At 41.1% G+C, this 18,006-nt stretch overlaps 1 protein-coding gene across 1 annotated transcript in view; it reads left to right on the top strand.

Annotated features, from left to right (window-relative positions):
* COL22A1 (collagen type XXII alpha 1 chain) overlaps nucleotides 1-12,586 on the top strand; it is a 305,779-nt gene extending 293,193 nt beyond the window's left edge. The window contains exons 58-64 of the mRNA XM_044294919.1: nucleotides 274-309; nucleotides 878-922; nucleotides 1,418-1,597; nucleotides 3,146-3,212; nucleotides 4,708-4,890; nucleotides 9,440-9,517; nucleotides 10,393-12,586. Coding sequence (XP_044150854.1) covers nucleotides 274-309; nucleotides 878-922; nucleotides 1,418-1,597; nucleotides 3,146-3,212; nucleotides 4,708-4,890; nucleotides 9,440-9,517; nucleotides 10,393-10,580 — 777 coding nt within the window. The 3' untranslated portion in view covers nucleotides 10,581-12,586. The remainder of the gene's footprint in view (nucleotides 1-273; nucleotides 310-877; nucleotides 923-1,417; nucleotides 1,598-3,145; nucleotides 3,213-4,707; nucleotides 4,891-9,439; nucleotides 9,518-10,392) is intronic.
* The last annotated feature ends 5,420 nt before the right edge of the window (nucleotides 12,587-18,006 follow it).

The raw sequence follows: 18,006 nt of genomic DNA, 5'->3' as shown, positions 1-18,006 counted from the left end.
GTAGGGTGCCAGCGACTGCGTAGGCGATTCAACTTCCAAAAAATATAAAGAAAAGTATTCCACAGCACATCCCAGGCGTATAGTTCAAAGCTGTTTGGTGATTGAAATACACTTTTTTTTTTAAAATATACGCCTGGGATGTGCTGTGGAATACTTTTCTTTTTATCTATCTCTCTCTCTCTCTGTATGTCTATTTATCTATTGTGTCATCTTGTCTTACAATGGATGTTTTCTATCCTCCTTTGTTTGAGAGTTTTTTTTTGCATTTCGTAGGGAGCCCCCGGTGAGAGTGGTCCACCTGGCAAGGAGGTAAGACTTTTTCCCCTTTTAACGAGGACCTCTGATCTCTCCTGACATGTCTATTTTAGTAAATACTTTTCTCTAAGTGCTCATTCAGGCAACCGTATGAATGAGTCCGCATCCTTTCGGCAATTTTGCAGAGCAGGTGCGGACCCATTCATTTCAATGGGTCCGCAAAACATGCAGACAGCACGCCATGTGCTGTCCGCATGCGTGGTTCCATTCCGCGGCCCAGCAAAAAAATATAGTGCATGTCCTATTCTTGTCTGCAATAGACATTTCTATAATGGGCCGCTCATTCTATTAATTGCAGAACGCACACGGGCGGCATCTGTTTTTTTTTTTGCGGATCCGCAATTTACGGGCCACAAAACACGGAGCGGTCGTCTGAATGCGCCCTAAGAAATGATTCTGAAGCATTTTTTTTCCTAGGAGTTTGCATCCCTGGAATTGTAGCGGCATTACCATGACATCTCCTTATACTGTGTGACACTAGACATATGAAAGATCTCCAAAATCTCCCAAATGTCCTTTTTACCTTTTGATATTTTTTTTATTAATCCTTCCTCATTTTTAGGGAGCTGCTGGAAAACCCGGGGACCGGGGAGCTAAAGGAGAGAGAGTAAGTTATTTATTGCATATTTCAAGCTCCATTTCCATTGGAACATCTACTCTGCTGGTGCAATAGTGCATTGACTCCAAGTCCTAGCATCTCTAGGTCGCTTAGACGTGAAGCCAGTTGTCATGTGTAATTGGATTTGCCTATAGTGGGGTGTTTGGAGGTATATTGACCAGGATTTGACTATGGTCAGGAAATTTAAGGTGCCATTCATGGAAGACTGTATTTGTTCACTGGTTCCGATATACTTCTGTCTCATAATGGGAACTGTATTGGGTGATATACAGGGTATCCATTGGTTCATAGACTTCTATTATGCACTGGTTAATGGAGATGCTTAAAAGCAGCTGAACAGTAATGTGAAAGGTCTAAAATCTCTTGAAATGTTGTATTAGCCCCAAGTGACATACTGTAGCTTCTTATAACTCAGCCGTCTTACCAATATGATTCACTGTAATTTATAATATCTTTACTTATTCATGATTTACTAAATTTCAGGGTGATCCAGGTACTAAAGGTGACAAAGGCATGCAGGGAGAAAAAGGTCAATCTGGACAACCGGGTAAACCAGGCCATAAAGGATACCCTGGATTAATAGGCCCATCAGGACAACCTGGAGAGCAAGGAACATCGGGACCTCCAGGTTCACCAGGATCTCCAGGATTGACTGGTCCTAGGGTAATTTTATATTATTTAAAAGGACATAACTTTTTCATAGTTAAGTTTACAATTTCTTGTTATTTGATACATAGACTTTTAGAATACTTTGTAACTTACAATGTCAGACTTTAAGACTATAAAGTCATAAAATTGGCAAATCACTATTTAAAGGACACCTAAAGGTGAACAACCCTTTTAATCCACTGGATGATAGCTTAGATCCTGATTTAACACCTAGTTGCTAGAAAAAAAAGGCCACCATGTATACATGGTTTATCTGTGAGTTAATGTCTTGTGGAGACTGAAATGTGACACAGATTATTAGCCAAATCAGACATACCATCTGTATCCAAAGCCTTGACTAACCAAACCAGAGCCACACATCTGTAGACAAAACCTTGACCGGGCAAACCAATGAGACCCATCTGTAGACAAAACCTTGATGAGTCAAACCAGACACACCCATCTGTAGACATAGCCTGGACCATTCAAACCAAAGACACTCATCTATAGACATAGCCTTAATATTCTAAACTAGAGACACCAATCTGTCAGCAGTGCCTTGCTTGACCAGCCAAACCTGAGACCTCCATCTATAGTCAGTGCCTTGACCAACTAACAAGAGAAACTTATATGTTTGAAAAGTCTTGACCAGCCTGAAGCAGAGATGCCCAACTATAGACAGAGCCTTGATCAGAAAAACTAGAAACACCCATCTGTAGGTAAAGACTGGGAAAGCCAAACAGAGACACTTATCTGTAGACATAGCTTGGTCCATCCAAACCAAAGACACTCGTCTGTAGTCATAGCCTTGACCAGGCAATCCAAAGACACCTATCTGTTGGCAGTGCCTTGACCAGACAAACCAGAAGCACCTCTTTGTAGGCAGAGCCTTGACCAGACAAACCAGACACTCTTTTGTAGAAGACCCCCATCTGTAGACAATACCTGTACCAGCTAAATAAGAGACACCTATCTGTACCCAGAGAATAGTTCAGCCAAACGTCTTCATATGCAACAACATTTAAAAATAAAAAATCTGCATGTTTAAGCCCTGCCCAATGGTCCTCTCTGAAATGCCCCCAAACTAGCCACTTTGCTAGACTGATTCACAAGATTGTCCTGGCAAAATTGGGGCTGTTGGCGGGTAGCATGCTTGTTGTTTGGTTACCTCATTAGTTCACAGAGCATTGCAGTCTCTGGATGTTTTAGACAAATCAAAAAAGATCCATATACATTACTAGCTGGGGCCTCTCTCTTCAAGGGCCACATAGCAATTGAATGGAGTGCCTCTATGGCAAATGTGCCCTTAGATTTATATTATTGGGATTGTACCTTACCCACAGGTGGAGAAATTTTGGCTCAACTTCCAATGTTCTTAAGCTGCAGAAAACCATTATCTGTAAGCGAGGTCTGGTATCCATGGCATTTGTGATTCATCCTATTATCCATGGCTGCCTATTAATTTTATTTTATTTTTGGATTAGTTTAAAACCAAATTAGTCATGTAGCTCTTTTCTCAATCTTTGTAAATTTTGTTGCAAAGTGTTTTATGATTCCTTTCAGGGAGAAACACCTTCCATTGATATTTTAAGGAGACTAATTCAAGAAGAGTTGGGAAAGCAACTCGAAGGTACGTCAAAAAACTAGCAAGTAGAGATGAGCATATTTATTTTCTAAATAATCAGTGAAAACATGGGATTCAATTCAGATTTGTGCCCAAATTAAAAGCGTTTGAAAATTAGCCTGAAAATTTGTATGGGGCACCCTGAGGTCTCCGAGGACTCTTTTTCTCTCTTGTTTTTCAACCTTTTTTGGGGTATTTTTTAGGAACCCCTCCTCCTTCTTTTAAGCTCTTTAACACAGACAGCAAAAGTAAATAAAGTCAGAATGAAAAAAACATACATAGCTATAGGTAAACGCATGGTTGACGATGTTAACAAACAGCCTGCTAAAAAACACACTGCACTGTCACATTTGTTGTGCTTTTTAAAATTAAAATCCATTAAAAACACTGCTATTGGCATAGTAAAATATGCTTATTTATGTACTTATAAATGGTAGAAAAATTGCAACAGATATTTTTGGATGCTAGCCACAGGCCCAGTGTACTGCAAATACACTGTACACTTGTATTTATGCACTAAAACACACACTTATAAATTGTAAAAAAAAAATTGCAACAGGTTTTTGGTGCAATTGTGCAGCATATGCAGCGAAATATATGCTGCTGGTAATGCTGGGAAATATGACTATAAAATAGTTTGAACTGTAGAAGCTTTGGAACAGTTTTTTGGACAAAAAAGTCTAGCGCATGCACAGAAAAAGTGCACTGAATCTTTGAAACTTTAGATTAATTTGGAAGAAGAATTGTTGTGAAATCCTTGATGAAGCCGATGCATCAATTCGCTCATCTCAATTAGCAAGCCTTTGTTGTAGGTTATGAATTTGGTCAATTTTGCAAGTCTATATATTGCATAAGAAATTATATATTATGTATATAATAGAATTATGTATATGTACTTGCTTATGAATTATTGGGCACTGTTATTAAGACCGGCGTTTTAGGCGCCGGTCTTAATAAATCCCTGTGCTGGCGGTGAATCCGCCGACTCTTCTAAATGTAAGACAGCCTCCCAGCTGTCTTACATTTAGACCATCTTCTATGCCTTAACTAGCCATAAAAAATGGCCCACGCCACACCCAATTTTTTAGACCTGGTGTGAGTGGGGAGAAGTTGCAGACCTATTTCTAGTTAATAAATTACCCCCTATATTCCTTTGCAAAACTATAGGGGTTAAACAAACAGTAGTCACATCCAGGTCCTGGTGCCTAGAAGGACACACAGGCTCACAGAAAAAGGCACCATCATGATATATGGCACACGGAATATGGATTGTAGTCCAGCAGCTTCAGGTTGACTCCATCTACATATGTATAGTACTGAATCTCGACCCCCTAAAATTAAAACATAAAGAGCATTTCACTGTCTTGTCTGATATGGTACTTAGTGGTGACTAATCAAAAGTACTAAGCTCATGTCAAACAAGTGACACAAGATTTTTTATGGATTTTAGAAATATTGACCCCTGCCTTTATTTATTTTTTGTCTGTCTACTTTTTTTTAGCAAAATTATCCTACCTCATGTCCCAGATGCAGCCAGCTCACATTAAATCCTCCCAGGGCAGACCAGGATCACCAGGTACTCCTGGGAAAGATGGAAATGATGGAAGACCCGGTCCACCAGGAGAACCAGGACAGCCTGGGCAAATGGGATCAGAGGGGCCTTCAGGACCTATGGGTCCAAAAGGTTAGAAAACATTAAGATGTCCTTATACATTATCTATGTATATTTTGAATATGACATTGGTTGTATTCCTCATATTTAGGCCTTATGCACACGACCGTTCCGTTTTTTGCGGTCCGCAGATCCGCAAAAAACGGAAGCCGTCTGCGTGCATTGTAGACATGACTATTCTTGTCGGCAAAACGGACAAGAATAGGACATGCTATATTTTTTTTGCGGGGCCTCGGAACGGAGCAACGGATGCGGACAGCACACGGAGTGCTGTCCGCATCTTTTGCAGCTTCATTGAAGTGAATGGGTCCGCACCCGAGCTGCAAAAACTGCGGCTCAGATGCGGACCCGAAAAAAAACCGGTCGTGGGCATGAGGCCTTACTGTGAAATATTCAACTAACTGTAAAATATTTTAAATACCTTATGAATGATCTCTGAATTCATAGAAAGATCCACCATTCAGGACCCTAATCTAACAGCTAGTGTAGAAAGGGGCTATGGGCATCTTTTGCTTTGGAGGACCTACCATTAATGTCAATAGGTAACTACATGGCATGCAAATGTTCGGGCACAATTACTGTTGCTGTGAACCTTTGGAGGCATTTTATTTTATTATTGCATTTTACTCATTTTTAACTAAAATAATTTTTACAATTGGTCTTTATTAAAAATTTGGAGCCATTCTCCCTGTACAGCTTTGAGATTTTCTAGTAGCCTGCTGTCTGTTTTCACTCTGTTCATTCTGGCAGCTCAGCTGACAACTAGTGATCTCTGACCTCCTAAACACTCATTATAGCTCCATTGTTATCTTACTGATAAGATTGTGGCTTAAATAAGTGTTTATAACCTTGTAGTAATTTAGAGATAAGGGTTATTGGATGACCGCACAAAGTGAAAGTGAAAGTATAATGCACACAGCTAGATAGTTTACGCTTTGTGATAGAACAGCTGAATATTTTAATAAAAAACTATTGAACAAAATATTTTTAGCACAAAATGAGTAAAATGCAATCAGAAAAAATTACCCCAAATGTGTACATGGCCTTTTGGAGATCATTTCATTTTCAACCTAAAGTCAAAGGTAAAGATGACACATTCCCTTTTCATCTTTTACTTTTTCAAAATAACAAAAAGGAAAAGGGCCCCAGCATGGTTAATACCTGGTAGCACCCCCTTTGGCAAATATCACATCGTGTAAATGCTTTTTTTAACAGCTAAGAAAATTTAAATTCTTGTTTGAGTTTTTTTTGCCATTCTACCTTGCAAAAGTCCTCCAGTTTCCTGGGCCATCTTGCATGTGCTGCTCCTTTGAGGTCTATCCACAGATTCTGAATGATGTTCAGCTCAGGGGAATGTGAGTGCCATGGTAAAACATTCAGCTTGTGCCTTTTGAGGTGGTTTCAGGTTGCCTTTAACTCAGTTTGAAATATAATTAAGAAATGGCAGTTAATAAGAACAGTAGAGGTCAAGAGAAGGTCTGGAAGACAAAGAAAAATTTGTTGTAGGATTGCTAGAAAGGCAAATCTTAACTCCTGCTTGAATACAAAAGACTTTCAGGAATATTTGGCAGATTCTGGAGTTGTGGTATATTATTCAACTGTTCAGCAACACCTGCACAAATATGGCCTTTATGGAAAAGTCTATGACAGTTCTGATAGATATAGACAACAGATGTCAGGTAGTTACTAGTGTAATTTAATTATAATATAATCACAGAGTACCTTCACCAGTGTAAAACGTAACCTTAAAATGTAAAAGGTTACGTTTTACACTGGTGAAGGTACTCTGATTACTTTATGGAAGAGTCATCAAAAGAAAACCTCTCCTGCATCCTCACCACAAAATTCAGCATCAGAAGTTTGCAAAAGAGCAAGCCTTATGCTGTCACGGATGGTGTAACAGAAAACAAGAAGTTACAAATAAGGATCCGACTGGCTTGATCCAAAACTAAGGAACAAGAGGGTGAGGTCTTCTCAGCCCATGCAAAGATCTCTATGATAGAAAATTGCATGCCCTCGTGCCTCAACTGTATGACACCTGAACACCCTATAATAGTGAGGGGACACGACCACCGGCTCCCTACACTTAATACAGAGGGAGTCAGGGTCACCTAGGATCAAGCAAACAGGAAAACACAAATCAACGAACAGACTTATCTGTAGAAGGATCAGTTGTAGCATCCAGCATGTACACACTCCAGGAAGTAGTATAAACTGCAAAGTGATGCAGTATGGGAAGGGATTTAAATGGATGCAATCAGTGCAACTACAAACCGGATTCCAAAAAAGTTGGGACACTATACAAATCGTGAATAAAAACTGAATGCAATGATGTGGAGGTGCCAACTTCTAATATTTTATTCATTGGTTTGAATTGGTGATCCTCTACCCATCTTGGCTTCTGAGAGACACTGCCACTCTGAGAAGCTCTTTTTATACCCAATCATGTTGCCAATTGACCTAATTAGTGTTAATTGGTCTTCCAGCTCTTCATTATGCTCAAATTTACTTTTTCCAGCCTCTTATTGCTACTTGTCCCAACTTTTTGGGGATTTGTTGACACCGTGAAAATTTGAATCAACGTATTTTTCCTTTAAAGGGATTCTGTCACCAGTTTTTTGCCCCTCCATTTAAAAATATGGTTATGTTCAGGGAGCTTTAGTGATTCCTAATGTGGTCTTATAACTGAAATCTGTAGGCTCATTTTGTCTAAAAAACGTTATAACTAACCTGTCATTCATCCAACTAAGGTGCCCAAAGGGATGTGCATGTCTTTCAGATGCCGCCCGCACCCGCCGCCGTTCGTGCCCTGCTCCTCCTTTTCTGACATCAGCGCCGGCTCAGAATCCTTTGTTACGCCTCCGGCTCTCCCTCACTCCCCCCTCCTTCTTCTCTAACATCTCGCGCGTGCGCACAGGCCTGTGCCTGATGCGCCCGTGCGGACTTCTCCGTTCGGCTTCATGGAGCGAAGTGCGCATGCGTCGGCACTTCGCTCAACCTCCCGATGACCTGAACACTGGCGCCATCCCGCCATGTGGGCGGCATCAGGAAGACATGCACATCCCCTTGGGCACCTTAGTTGGATGAATGACAGGTTAGTTATAACATTTTTTAGACAAAATGAGCCTACAAATTTCAGTTATAAGACCACATTAGGAATCACTAAAGCTCCCTGAACATAACCATATTTTTAAATGGAGGGGCAAAAAACTGGTGACAGAATCCCTTTAAAATGATACATTTACTCGGATTAAACGTTTGATCTGTCATCTACGTTCTATTACAAATAAAATATTGACATTTGCCATCTCCACATCATTGCATTCAGTTTTTATTCACAATTTGTTTAGTGTCCCAACTTTTTGGGAATCTGGTTTGTACATGACAGCTGAGAGAGGCTAACGAGATGACAAAACGAAAGCAAAACAAAAGAACCTCAAGCAGGAGGTTCTGAAGAACGTCTGTCAGAGCTTCTCAGATGTCTGGCGGTGACATATGCATTTTGGGACCAAGTCCTGTTTATCAATTAGGTAAAAATGGAACTCTTTGGCCACAATGAACAAAGGTATGTTTGGAGAAAAAAAGACACAGATGCTTTGGGGTTGTGTTGCTGCCAATGGCATGGGGAATATTTTACAGGTAAAGGGAAGATTTAATTCAAAGAAATTCCAGCAAATTCTGGAGGCAAACATAACACCGCTGTAAAAAAGTTGAAGTTGAAAAGAGGATGGCTTCTACAAATGGATAATGATCCAAAACAATCCTTAAAATCCACAATAGACTACCTCTAAAATGTAAATGATGAACATAAAAAACAAAAACAAAAAACTGGTTTAAAAACAAAGGGAATGTGTCATCTTTAAGGGTCCATTCACATGTCCGTAAGTGTTTTGCGGATCCACAAAACACTGACACCGGCCATGTGCACATAATAGAAAACTATAATAGAAAATGCCTATTCTTGTCTGCTATTGCGGACAAGAATAGGACATGTTCTTTTTTTTTGCAGAGCCGAAGTTCGGGGCCGCGAAACTGAAGTGCGGACGCGGACAGCGCACTGTGTGCTGTCCGCATCATTTCCGGCCCCATGAAAAATTTATAGGTTTGCACCCATAATTGTGGAACAGATCCAGACCATTCAACAGACGTCTGAATGGAACCTTACTGTATGCCTTTTGGAGATAATTTCATCTTCAACTTGCTTAACTGTTCACAGTAACAGTAATTTTGATGAGGGGTGCCCAAACTTTTTTATTCCACTGTATGTAATGCTTTATTTCCCCTGTGGTAGCACTGCAAGACAGTGACCATTTGCTGATGAGTTCCACCACCGATTACTAGTGATTCTAGCAAAAATTCACCCTGCGATTGTCAAGGCTGAGAGCATTATGCAAATGATAGTTCTGCATCCGAAAAAGAAGGAAACAGCTTTTTGTAACATCTTTTGGGTTTGTTTGTTTTTTTACTCAGTTTATTAAAGAAGGTAAAACATGACACATTGTACCAGGGTTTAAGTTTTTAGTTCCTAATATGTCTATGTGTCATATTGTGTGTTCTACAGGTGAAAGAGGATCTAAAGGTGAACGAGGGGAACCTGGAGTTGGCCAGCGAGGTGAAATTGGTTCACCAGGGATTCCAGGTATTTGAATGAAACATTGTATGCAGTAATTGATTATTTTTACCTCATATTTTATACTTTGGTATGCCATTCTACCACATTCAACCTTCTTCATGATTTGGCAGTTTACTCTATATTATGGTTGCTCATTGTCCTATCATTTGACCTAGTGATCTCCACAATCGTTAGTCAGCCACCTGTATAACAACAAGTCAATGCTGGGAGCTCCACTTAACCCAGCAGCTACTGACTCTCCAAGTGTGCAGGCTCGTACAGACAAAGTTAGCTCATGGCATTGTAGGCTTTTCAGTGACCAGTTATTTCCAGTGATGTTTGTCTCAGCGTTCCTCATGCTATATGCTTCTATGTAACAATGGATTTTCCTATGAATCAATAAAGAACTCGAAGGTGATTCACCCATGGATTGTGAGTATGGAATTAATTTCTCACTTAAAAAGCTTTATATACTGTGAGGTAACTTTTTATCCACACTTGGAGTGTCAATCATATGACCTCACATACGTTTTTGAGCTATTGTGAATGTGATTGGCCAGGTCCTCACAAAACAAGTGAACTAGCTCCTCCCCATAGACTCATAGGCAAGCCACTTAGATTTACAGGGATTGGGACTGAGTTGCAGTATCAGACACTACCACAACCGTATCTGTTAGACTCTGCCTGTGTAAACGGAGAGGTTGAGGCAATTTAGCAGGAACACCATGGCACTTTCATCCATGGTAATCTGTGGAAGTCACAGAAGTTGGAAGTGCATTGACTAAACTTGATAGCTTATCCTAAGAATAAGCTTCACAAGTTTTGGGATTTGTCTTGTCAACTTGTATTTTAGGGAAGAACTTAACTTTGTAAAGTGAAATCTAAAATATCTCTCTCCTTAGGTGTTCCTGGAGAACCTGGATATGCCAAAGATGGGCTTCCTGGAACCCCAGGTCCACAGGGTGAACCAGGTTTACCAGGGCATGCTGGTCCTCAAGGACCTCCTGGAATAAATGGACAATGTGACCCATCACAATGTGCCTACATTGCCAGCTTAGGATCTAGGCCTGGTAATGTCAAAGGACCCTAAGGACATCTAAGAAGACCCAAAAGGACTCACCAAAACTTGAATTTATTGCTGGTTTAAACAACCTTCCTAAATGAAGAGTATTTCTAATGCTTCATGCACACCAAGGATATTCTGGCTGAGGGGGGAAAAAATCCAGTTTTTCTTATTTTTTTTTTTGATGGATGAAACCAATTATTACTGCCGGTCGGTCAAGGCTTTTGTGTTATTACATTATGTGTGTCATTTATATATTTTTTATTTAAAAGAAGGACTTTGAAAGTACAAGATGTTGTTTGGAGACATTTCAAAGGAGAAACAGTTCCAAGGGAATTCAAATACAACTCTGTCTCAATAATATCACTCCTGGTCTAAGAAGTAGCCTAAGACCAATGTTCCCCAAAATATAGCAGCAAACCCTGGGAGAGAAGATGCTCCTTCTGTTTTCCCTTCTGTTTAGCCTAAAGCCTACACAGCATTTAGTGAACATGGCATACATTTGGACACTATTGGGGTCATTTATCAAACTGGTGTAAAGTAGAACTTGCTGAGTTGCCCACAGCAAACAGATTCCACATTTAATTTTCCAAAGGAGCTGTCAAAAATGAAAGGTTGAATCTTATTTATTGCTATGGGGGACTAAGCCAGTTCTACTTTACACCAATTTGATAAATGACCCCATACATTTTTATTATCTACAGTTCTCCCTTGGTGTATTTTGCCTCTCTTAATTGTTCAAGTTGCCTAGCAACCCTTGTCTTGCTCTCTGAGTGACAACCAGTTCAGTACATGGTGGCTACATACCCTGATGTGGTCACAAAAAGTTCTGTTTAGAAAACACAGGGCAAAAAGTAAGCAAGTCAAATTAGAAATGGGCATGAACAAGAAGGAATGCCGGTTATGTGCTACCTGTGAACCAAAAATTAAGATTTGGGAAGAAAGTGGAGGAGCAAAAAGAGTCAATATTGTGTCTGATATAAGGGTTGTAGAAATACAGAATATTTGTTAAGAAATTCATCTTTTTAGGTGAAAAAAGTTGAACAACTCCTTTCTAATTTGGCTGGAGTATACATACTTGAAATTTGTCGTTGTGTTAGCTCAGATCTTGGCAACAATATTAGATCAGGTCTAGGCAACTTTCAACATGAGCCCTGTTTTACCCTCTAAGCCTGCGCAGACTCCCATATCCCTCTTATTCTATGATATCACTTAGAAGTAAAAAAAAAATATTGAGCATTGGTGTGGAGCCCCAGCTTACGCAGCTAGCATAGTCCTTATTAATGTTGGGTTCCCAACAACTGTTCTCAGGGTTCCCAGTTCAGATGGGAGATTTCCTTTACGTATAGTTCCAGCAGTATTGATTAGCCATCTCCTTATGTGGTTGAAGGATCTCTAAGCCCACCAAGGCACCAGGTTCCTAGTACAACTGCTACCTCTGTACATCCTTTAGGAACACCCCTCAAGAGATCTCTTTGAGTAAGGGCAGCTATGACTTGCCCTAAAAGTCGAGCTATTCAGTACATTTATTTTCAAATGACAAGGCTCCCCTGGAAGTCAGAAATGCCAAGATAGCCCATAAAATTCCCCAAACCACATATTTGCCTCAATCTGGTCTATGAATCAAGGTATTTTTGACACTTGATCCCGCTTGGTGCCTCCACTTGGCTGAGGAGGCTTAATTGGAGGTGGTATATTTTAGTTGCAAGACCACAAAGGTCTTTAGTTGAGTCAAATGCACCCGCCACCTCTCCATCCGAGCAACAGTTGCCGTTAAGTGGTGGTATAACCCCTATAGTACCACAGCAATCATTTACTGGACAGCTCAGTGATGATGAACGAGAAAGAAGGTCATACTTTTACGTCTCTTTGGAAAATTTTGTTGTAGCTTATAAGAAATGTATTGTGCTGAAAATAAGTTATTTGTTCATATAAATCAAGATATTACGGAATTCAAAAAGTTGCAATTGATGGATTGACCTTCATTTACTTTGGTGCTAGTTTTTCATTCAGTTTTTTGAAGATATTTTAGTTTTTTTTTTGCCGGCCATCAAACCTTCCGTTGCGGCATACAGGGGGGGGGGGTGAACCTGAAATATAAATTGTGACTGTCTCTGAAATTCAACTTTTATGTATTTAAAAATATATATATTGTACTGACATAAAAATTCTGTTAGATTTTATTTATTTTTTCTTAATTTGGGTCTTCAGTTTGATTGATCCTCTGCTATGAATTAATGTACACTAGCTACTTTACGTAATTCCTCATTGGTAGACAGATTAAAAAGCCACACCCCTGAGGAGTTCATCAAAACTTTCAGGAATGTGAACATAATATCACCACAACATGGGGAGCCTCTGAGCATCAAAAAATAATATGACTGTGTCTTCTCAACATGAGAGAAGGTCTCTGCCACAGTGAATGCTTTCTACTGTTAAAGGGAATCTCTCACCAGGAAATTCACTGCTTGCTCAGCTGAATGTAATGATACCTTTCACTTAGTGATCCCGGGATTCATTCTGGAGAAAAAGCACTTTTAATCCATATGCAAATGAGCAGTTAAGTGCTTCGAGGGCGAGTTCAAGCAACTCTGTACACCCCTTCTCCTCCTGCTTCCTCTATCAGCCCTTCCATCTCCTTTATTGACAGAGCCAGGCGAGATGACCATGTAGGACTGACCTAATGATGCATAAAATGGTAGAATTACTGCATGTTCTCATCATGTTCATCAGTGCCATTCATGGGACAATTCCTGAATGGCACTGTCGGCCACTGTAAGAGAAGATGGGTACAGTAGTTGTTCTAGTAAGGATCCCGGATGAAGACAATCTCATGTTACTTTGTCAGCATTGCAGGGATATAACTCATGTGCATACACTGTAAAACCTTCCTGTTTCTTATTAGCGCTGCAGTGTTTAGTTTTTTTGTGAGAATTCTGTCTATCTCATATCTATCTATCTACCACGTTCTGGGGGCCAAGGCAGACCTCCAGGACGTCTTGCAAACAGGACACAGGCAGAAAACAGACCAGGGACTATCAGAGTACTTTATTACACATGTAATAAATGAACATGGCAGTAATGATATGCAAGTTATCTAATAGTGGTAGAACTACCACAGAACCAAGTGCACCGGCAGACCAGAGGCAAAACCCAGAAGGGGCAAAAAGTCAGTCAGCCCCGTACTTCACAGACCCCCTACTGATGGGGAGGAACTTTGCTGAGGGCTCACTGGTCTCACCTACAGGAAAGTTCCAGTACACTTGGCTGCTACCTGCAAAGGACCACAGACAACAGGACTGAAACCCAACCAAACTCAGGACATGGATCAGACAACAAATGGGAACCAGCACACAAGCAGATGCCTGGACCCCATGCAGAACGGAAGCATGGCGGTCCCAGGCAGAGCTGCACACAGACTGGAGATCATCCCTCCAGAGAACCCAGGAGCTATCTCATGAAGTCAGGACATACACAGGACGGGAACAGACGCAGTTAGAGCACTGCTAGGCTGAACAAGGTACAGAACAGGTACAGAAGATCAGGCAAGGCTTTAACATCAATGCTTTACCAGGTGACACCACACAGAAGGGCAGATGACAAAGCCCCCCTGGGTCAGAAGCAAGGCACAAGACAGACTGACCACAAGCCCCACAGCTCACAGATAGATATAGCATCTAATAACCCAGGCCCAGACCAGGGAATGTTAACCCCACCAGAACCAGGAGTACCAAGAACTATAGAACAAACAATCACACGTCAGTTCACACCAGTCACAGAATGCTGCAGCCAGCACATCCCAAACAACAACCAGCATACACAGGATAACTGCAGCCAGTACGAGGTTACAGCCAGCCAGCCTACACAGCAACTAGGAGTGACAGAACCGCACAGTCATACAAACAGACATGCATCCACATACTCAGACACTGTTCACACACAAGGCTGCAGCCAGCACGCATCACAGAACCAGCATACAATGGAACATCCACAGCCAGTACACAAAGCGCATGCAGCCAGCCTGGCACCGGTGACAGGAGCCAGAGAGATATGGACGTCGGGAGACACAAACACAGACAACAGTCCACACACAAAACCGAGCAACCAGCATACACAGGAGTCAGCCAGAGAGCAAGCAGCCAGCCTGCACGGCCGCAACTGTCACAGTGACCCGCACTGTGACACTATCTATCTATCTATCTCATATCTATCTATCTATCTATCTATCTATCTATCTATCTATATATATATATATATATATATATTATCTCTCTATTATCTATCTCATATCTATCTATCTGTCTATCTATCTCCTATCTATTATCTATCTATCTTATATATATATATATATATATATATATATATAAGAAGAAAAAGTCCAGCGGGAGCACCAACCGGGTTGCGGGTGCAAAGTCCAGCAGAGGGCAACGGCTGTACCCAAGATTTGTAGAGACGAAAAAAGTCGGACTGCACTCCAAAATGATGGTGAAATAAAGTGTTTTAATCACCCATAATATGGCAACTTGCGACGTTTCGGCTCACAAGAGCCTTCCTCAAGCGTTCCTCACCGCTTGAGGAAGGCTCTTGTGAGCCGAAACGTCGCAAGTTGCTATATTATGGGTGATTAAAACACTTTATTTCACCATCATTTTGGAGTGCAGTCCGACTTTTTTCGTCTCTATATATATATATATATATCTACTGTACATAGCAGGAGAAAAATGACGATTAGAATTCAATTCCCGTAGCAATCTTGTCTGATCCTGTTACAACACATCAGTGACTTATCATCTGGGCTTATGTAAAAAAAAGGAGAACTCTATGGGGAAAAGACACTGTACTGAAGTGATAAGTGTTGAGAGGTTTCACAGTGTAGCAGATCTGCTGCGAGCGTTGTATGCCGTTATCACCATGTCAGTCATGGGACAGAAGGAGAATCGGTAATGTAGACAAAAGTATTGCTGACTGAGTCAGAGTATTTCCAAAATGGCAGGGCTCATGGTGTATTAGTTGTATGCAGTACCTACCAAGCGTAGTCCATGGAAGGACACCTAGTGAACCGGTGACAGCACAAATTAGTGACAACATTCCTTCTGGCGATGGTAGAAAGCTGTCAGCATGCACAGCACATTGCAGCTTACTGTGTATGTGACTGAGCGCCTATGCTGACCTGTATCAACCACCGAAAGTGCTTATAATGGTCACCTATCAGAACCAAACCATGGAGCAATGAAAGCAGACAGCCTGGTCTGATGAATCAGGTTACATCATGTGGGTGGCTTAGTGCCAATGCTCACTTGTATCCACCATCAAAACAGCTTACAATGGTCACCTATGAGAACCGGACCATGGAGCAATGGAAAAAGGCAGTCTGGTCTGATCAGGTTACAACATGTGGATGGCGGGGTGCCTGTGCTTCATTTACCTAGAGAAGAGAGGGCACCAAGTGAACTATGGGAAGAAGACAAGCTGGCAGATGTAGTGTTATAATCTGGGCAATGTTCTGCTGGAAACCTCAGGTCCTTTTATTTTTGTGGATAGGACATTTACCACCTACCTAACCACTGTACAGATAAATTCATGGCAGTGGTGCCCCTTAAAAGCAGTGGCTTCTATCTGTAGGATAATGCCCCGGCCATGAAATGAGGAACACGACAAAGAGCTCAAGGTCTCCAAGTTTCCCAGATCTCAATCTGATCGTCGTCTGTGGGATGTGCTGGAAAAGTCCCATCCATGGGGGCTGTATCTCAAAGATGTTGACATCTTGGTGCCAGATAGTCATGTGGTACCATAGAAGTTTTGTGGAGTCAATGGCTCCAGTGGTTAGAGATTTTTTGATGCCACAAGGTGGAACCTACATAGTATTAGGCAGACGGCTGAATGGTATATGTTATCTACAGTATTTTCTAATTCAAATCATCATCCAGTAGAATTATGAAGGTTACATTATCCCTTTAACATTCTTTGCACCTTTAGCTCTAATCCTCTTCAGTGTAAAAACTGTATCGCAGAGTTTGTGCCAAGCATTTCACAGCCAGCCCATATAAATGATGGCAGCGTTCCGGCAGAACATTTACATAGTGGAAGCCGCTGGTGGAGCTCATGTAAATACATGAGATCAGATTCTGCAGCTTTCTGTCACATCCAGGTTCTGTGAAGCAAATTCAGTAAGAGACTGTAAAAAAACAAAACCTTTCTGACCCACAAGATGCACTGCAGACTGCAGCACGTGAGCCGGGAAATAGATGCTGAATAATGAATAGCCTGGGAGGGAGGGGAGGATGGTGAGACCCTCAGGACCAAGATTATTATCGTCTTCAGAATGTGATGTACAGGGAGTGGCAGAGCAGCTGCATACATAGACCTATCTTTGTATAAAGCGTTTCTATCCTGCCTCCAGCAGTACAATCGAGCAGTCAACATCCTCTAAAGAGAATGATGTGACTCTGCACCATCTCTCCCAGTCTATACAGCAAAGCTGACAAGTGCACTGCAAAAAAAAAGGAAGTCTTAACCTAATGAGATTGCTCCAAATGATTTCTTTTTAAATAAATATGTGTTTACTATAAATAAAAATCTTATTTAAATAATGATGCAGGGAGTGGAAGAGGAGTTGCATTCACAATCTTATCTTCCAGCAGTACAGTCGAGCTGTCAACCATCCCGTAATGAGAAGAAGGTGACTCTGCCCCATCTGTCACAATCTAAACAGCAAAGCTGACAAGTGTGCTGCACAAAACAGGAAGTATTAGTCTATTGTGATTGCTCCAGTAGCCAGCGTGAAATTTTTGTAATATTCCAAGAATTTTTATTTATTTAATAAAAACAGCACAAAAATGTAAAAAAAAAAATCATAAAAATCTTAAGAAATCATAAAAATATGACATTGCCTTTAAAGGGGTTATCCAGGATTTTGATATTGGTGGCCTATTCTCAGGATAGGACATCAATATGAGAACTGTGGGAGTCCAACTCGGGCATCGCTGCCTATCAACTGCGGCAGCTTTTACTGGAGATCCAGTGAGCACTGCGGCCTCCTTGCAGATTACCAAGCACAGCGTCGTCCACAGTGGCCGTGCATGGTATCGCAGCTCAGCCTCAACTATTTGAATGGGACTTAGCTGCACCTAGCCCATGTGACCAATATACGATGACGTCACTGGTCTAGGAAGAGACCCAACCACACACAGAGCACCGCCGATTAGTGGGGGTGCCTGCACTTGGACGCAACCAATCTCATATTGATGACCTATCCTAAGTATGAGCTATCAATGTCAAAATCCCAGAAAACCCCTTTAATTGGTTATGTCCAAAATATACTTCTAGGCTAGTTTGGAATTTAGATAGTAATCCCCAACGCGGATAGGGACCGGTGTGAGTAATGACAATCTCTGTACAGCACAGTGGAATTAGTTGGCGCCATATAAATAAAATAAGAATAAATGATAATAAT

This window comes from Bufo gargarizans, chromosome 5, assembly GCF_014858855.1.
Source record: "Bufo gargarizans isolate SCDJY-AF-19 chromosome 5, ASM1485885v1, whole genome shotgun sequence".
NCBI lineage: Eukaryota > Metazoa > Chordata > Amphibia > Anura > Bufonidae > Bufo > Bufo gargarizans.
The sequence above is the reverse complement of the archived record's forward strand: the minus strand, read 5'-3'. Positions and strand labels throughout refer to the sequence as shown.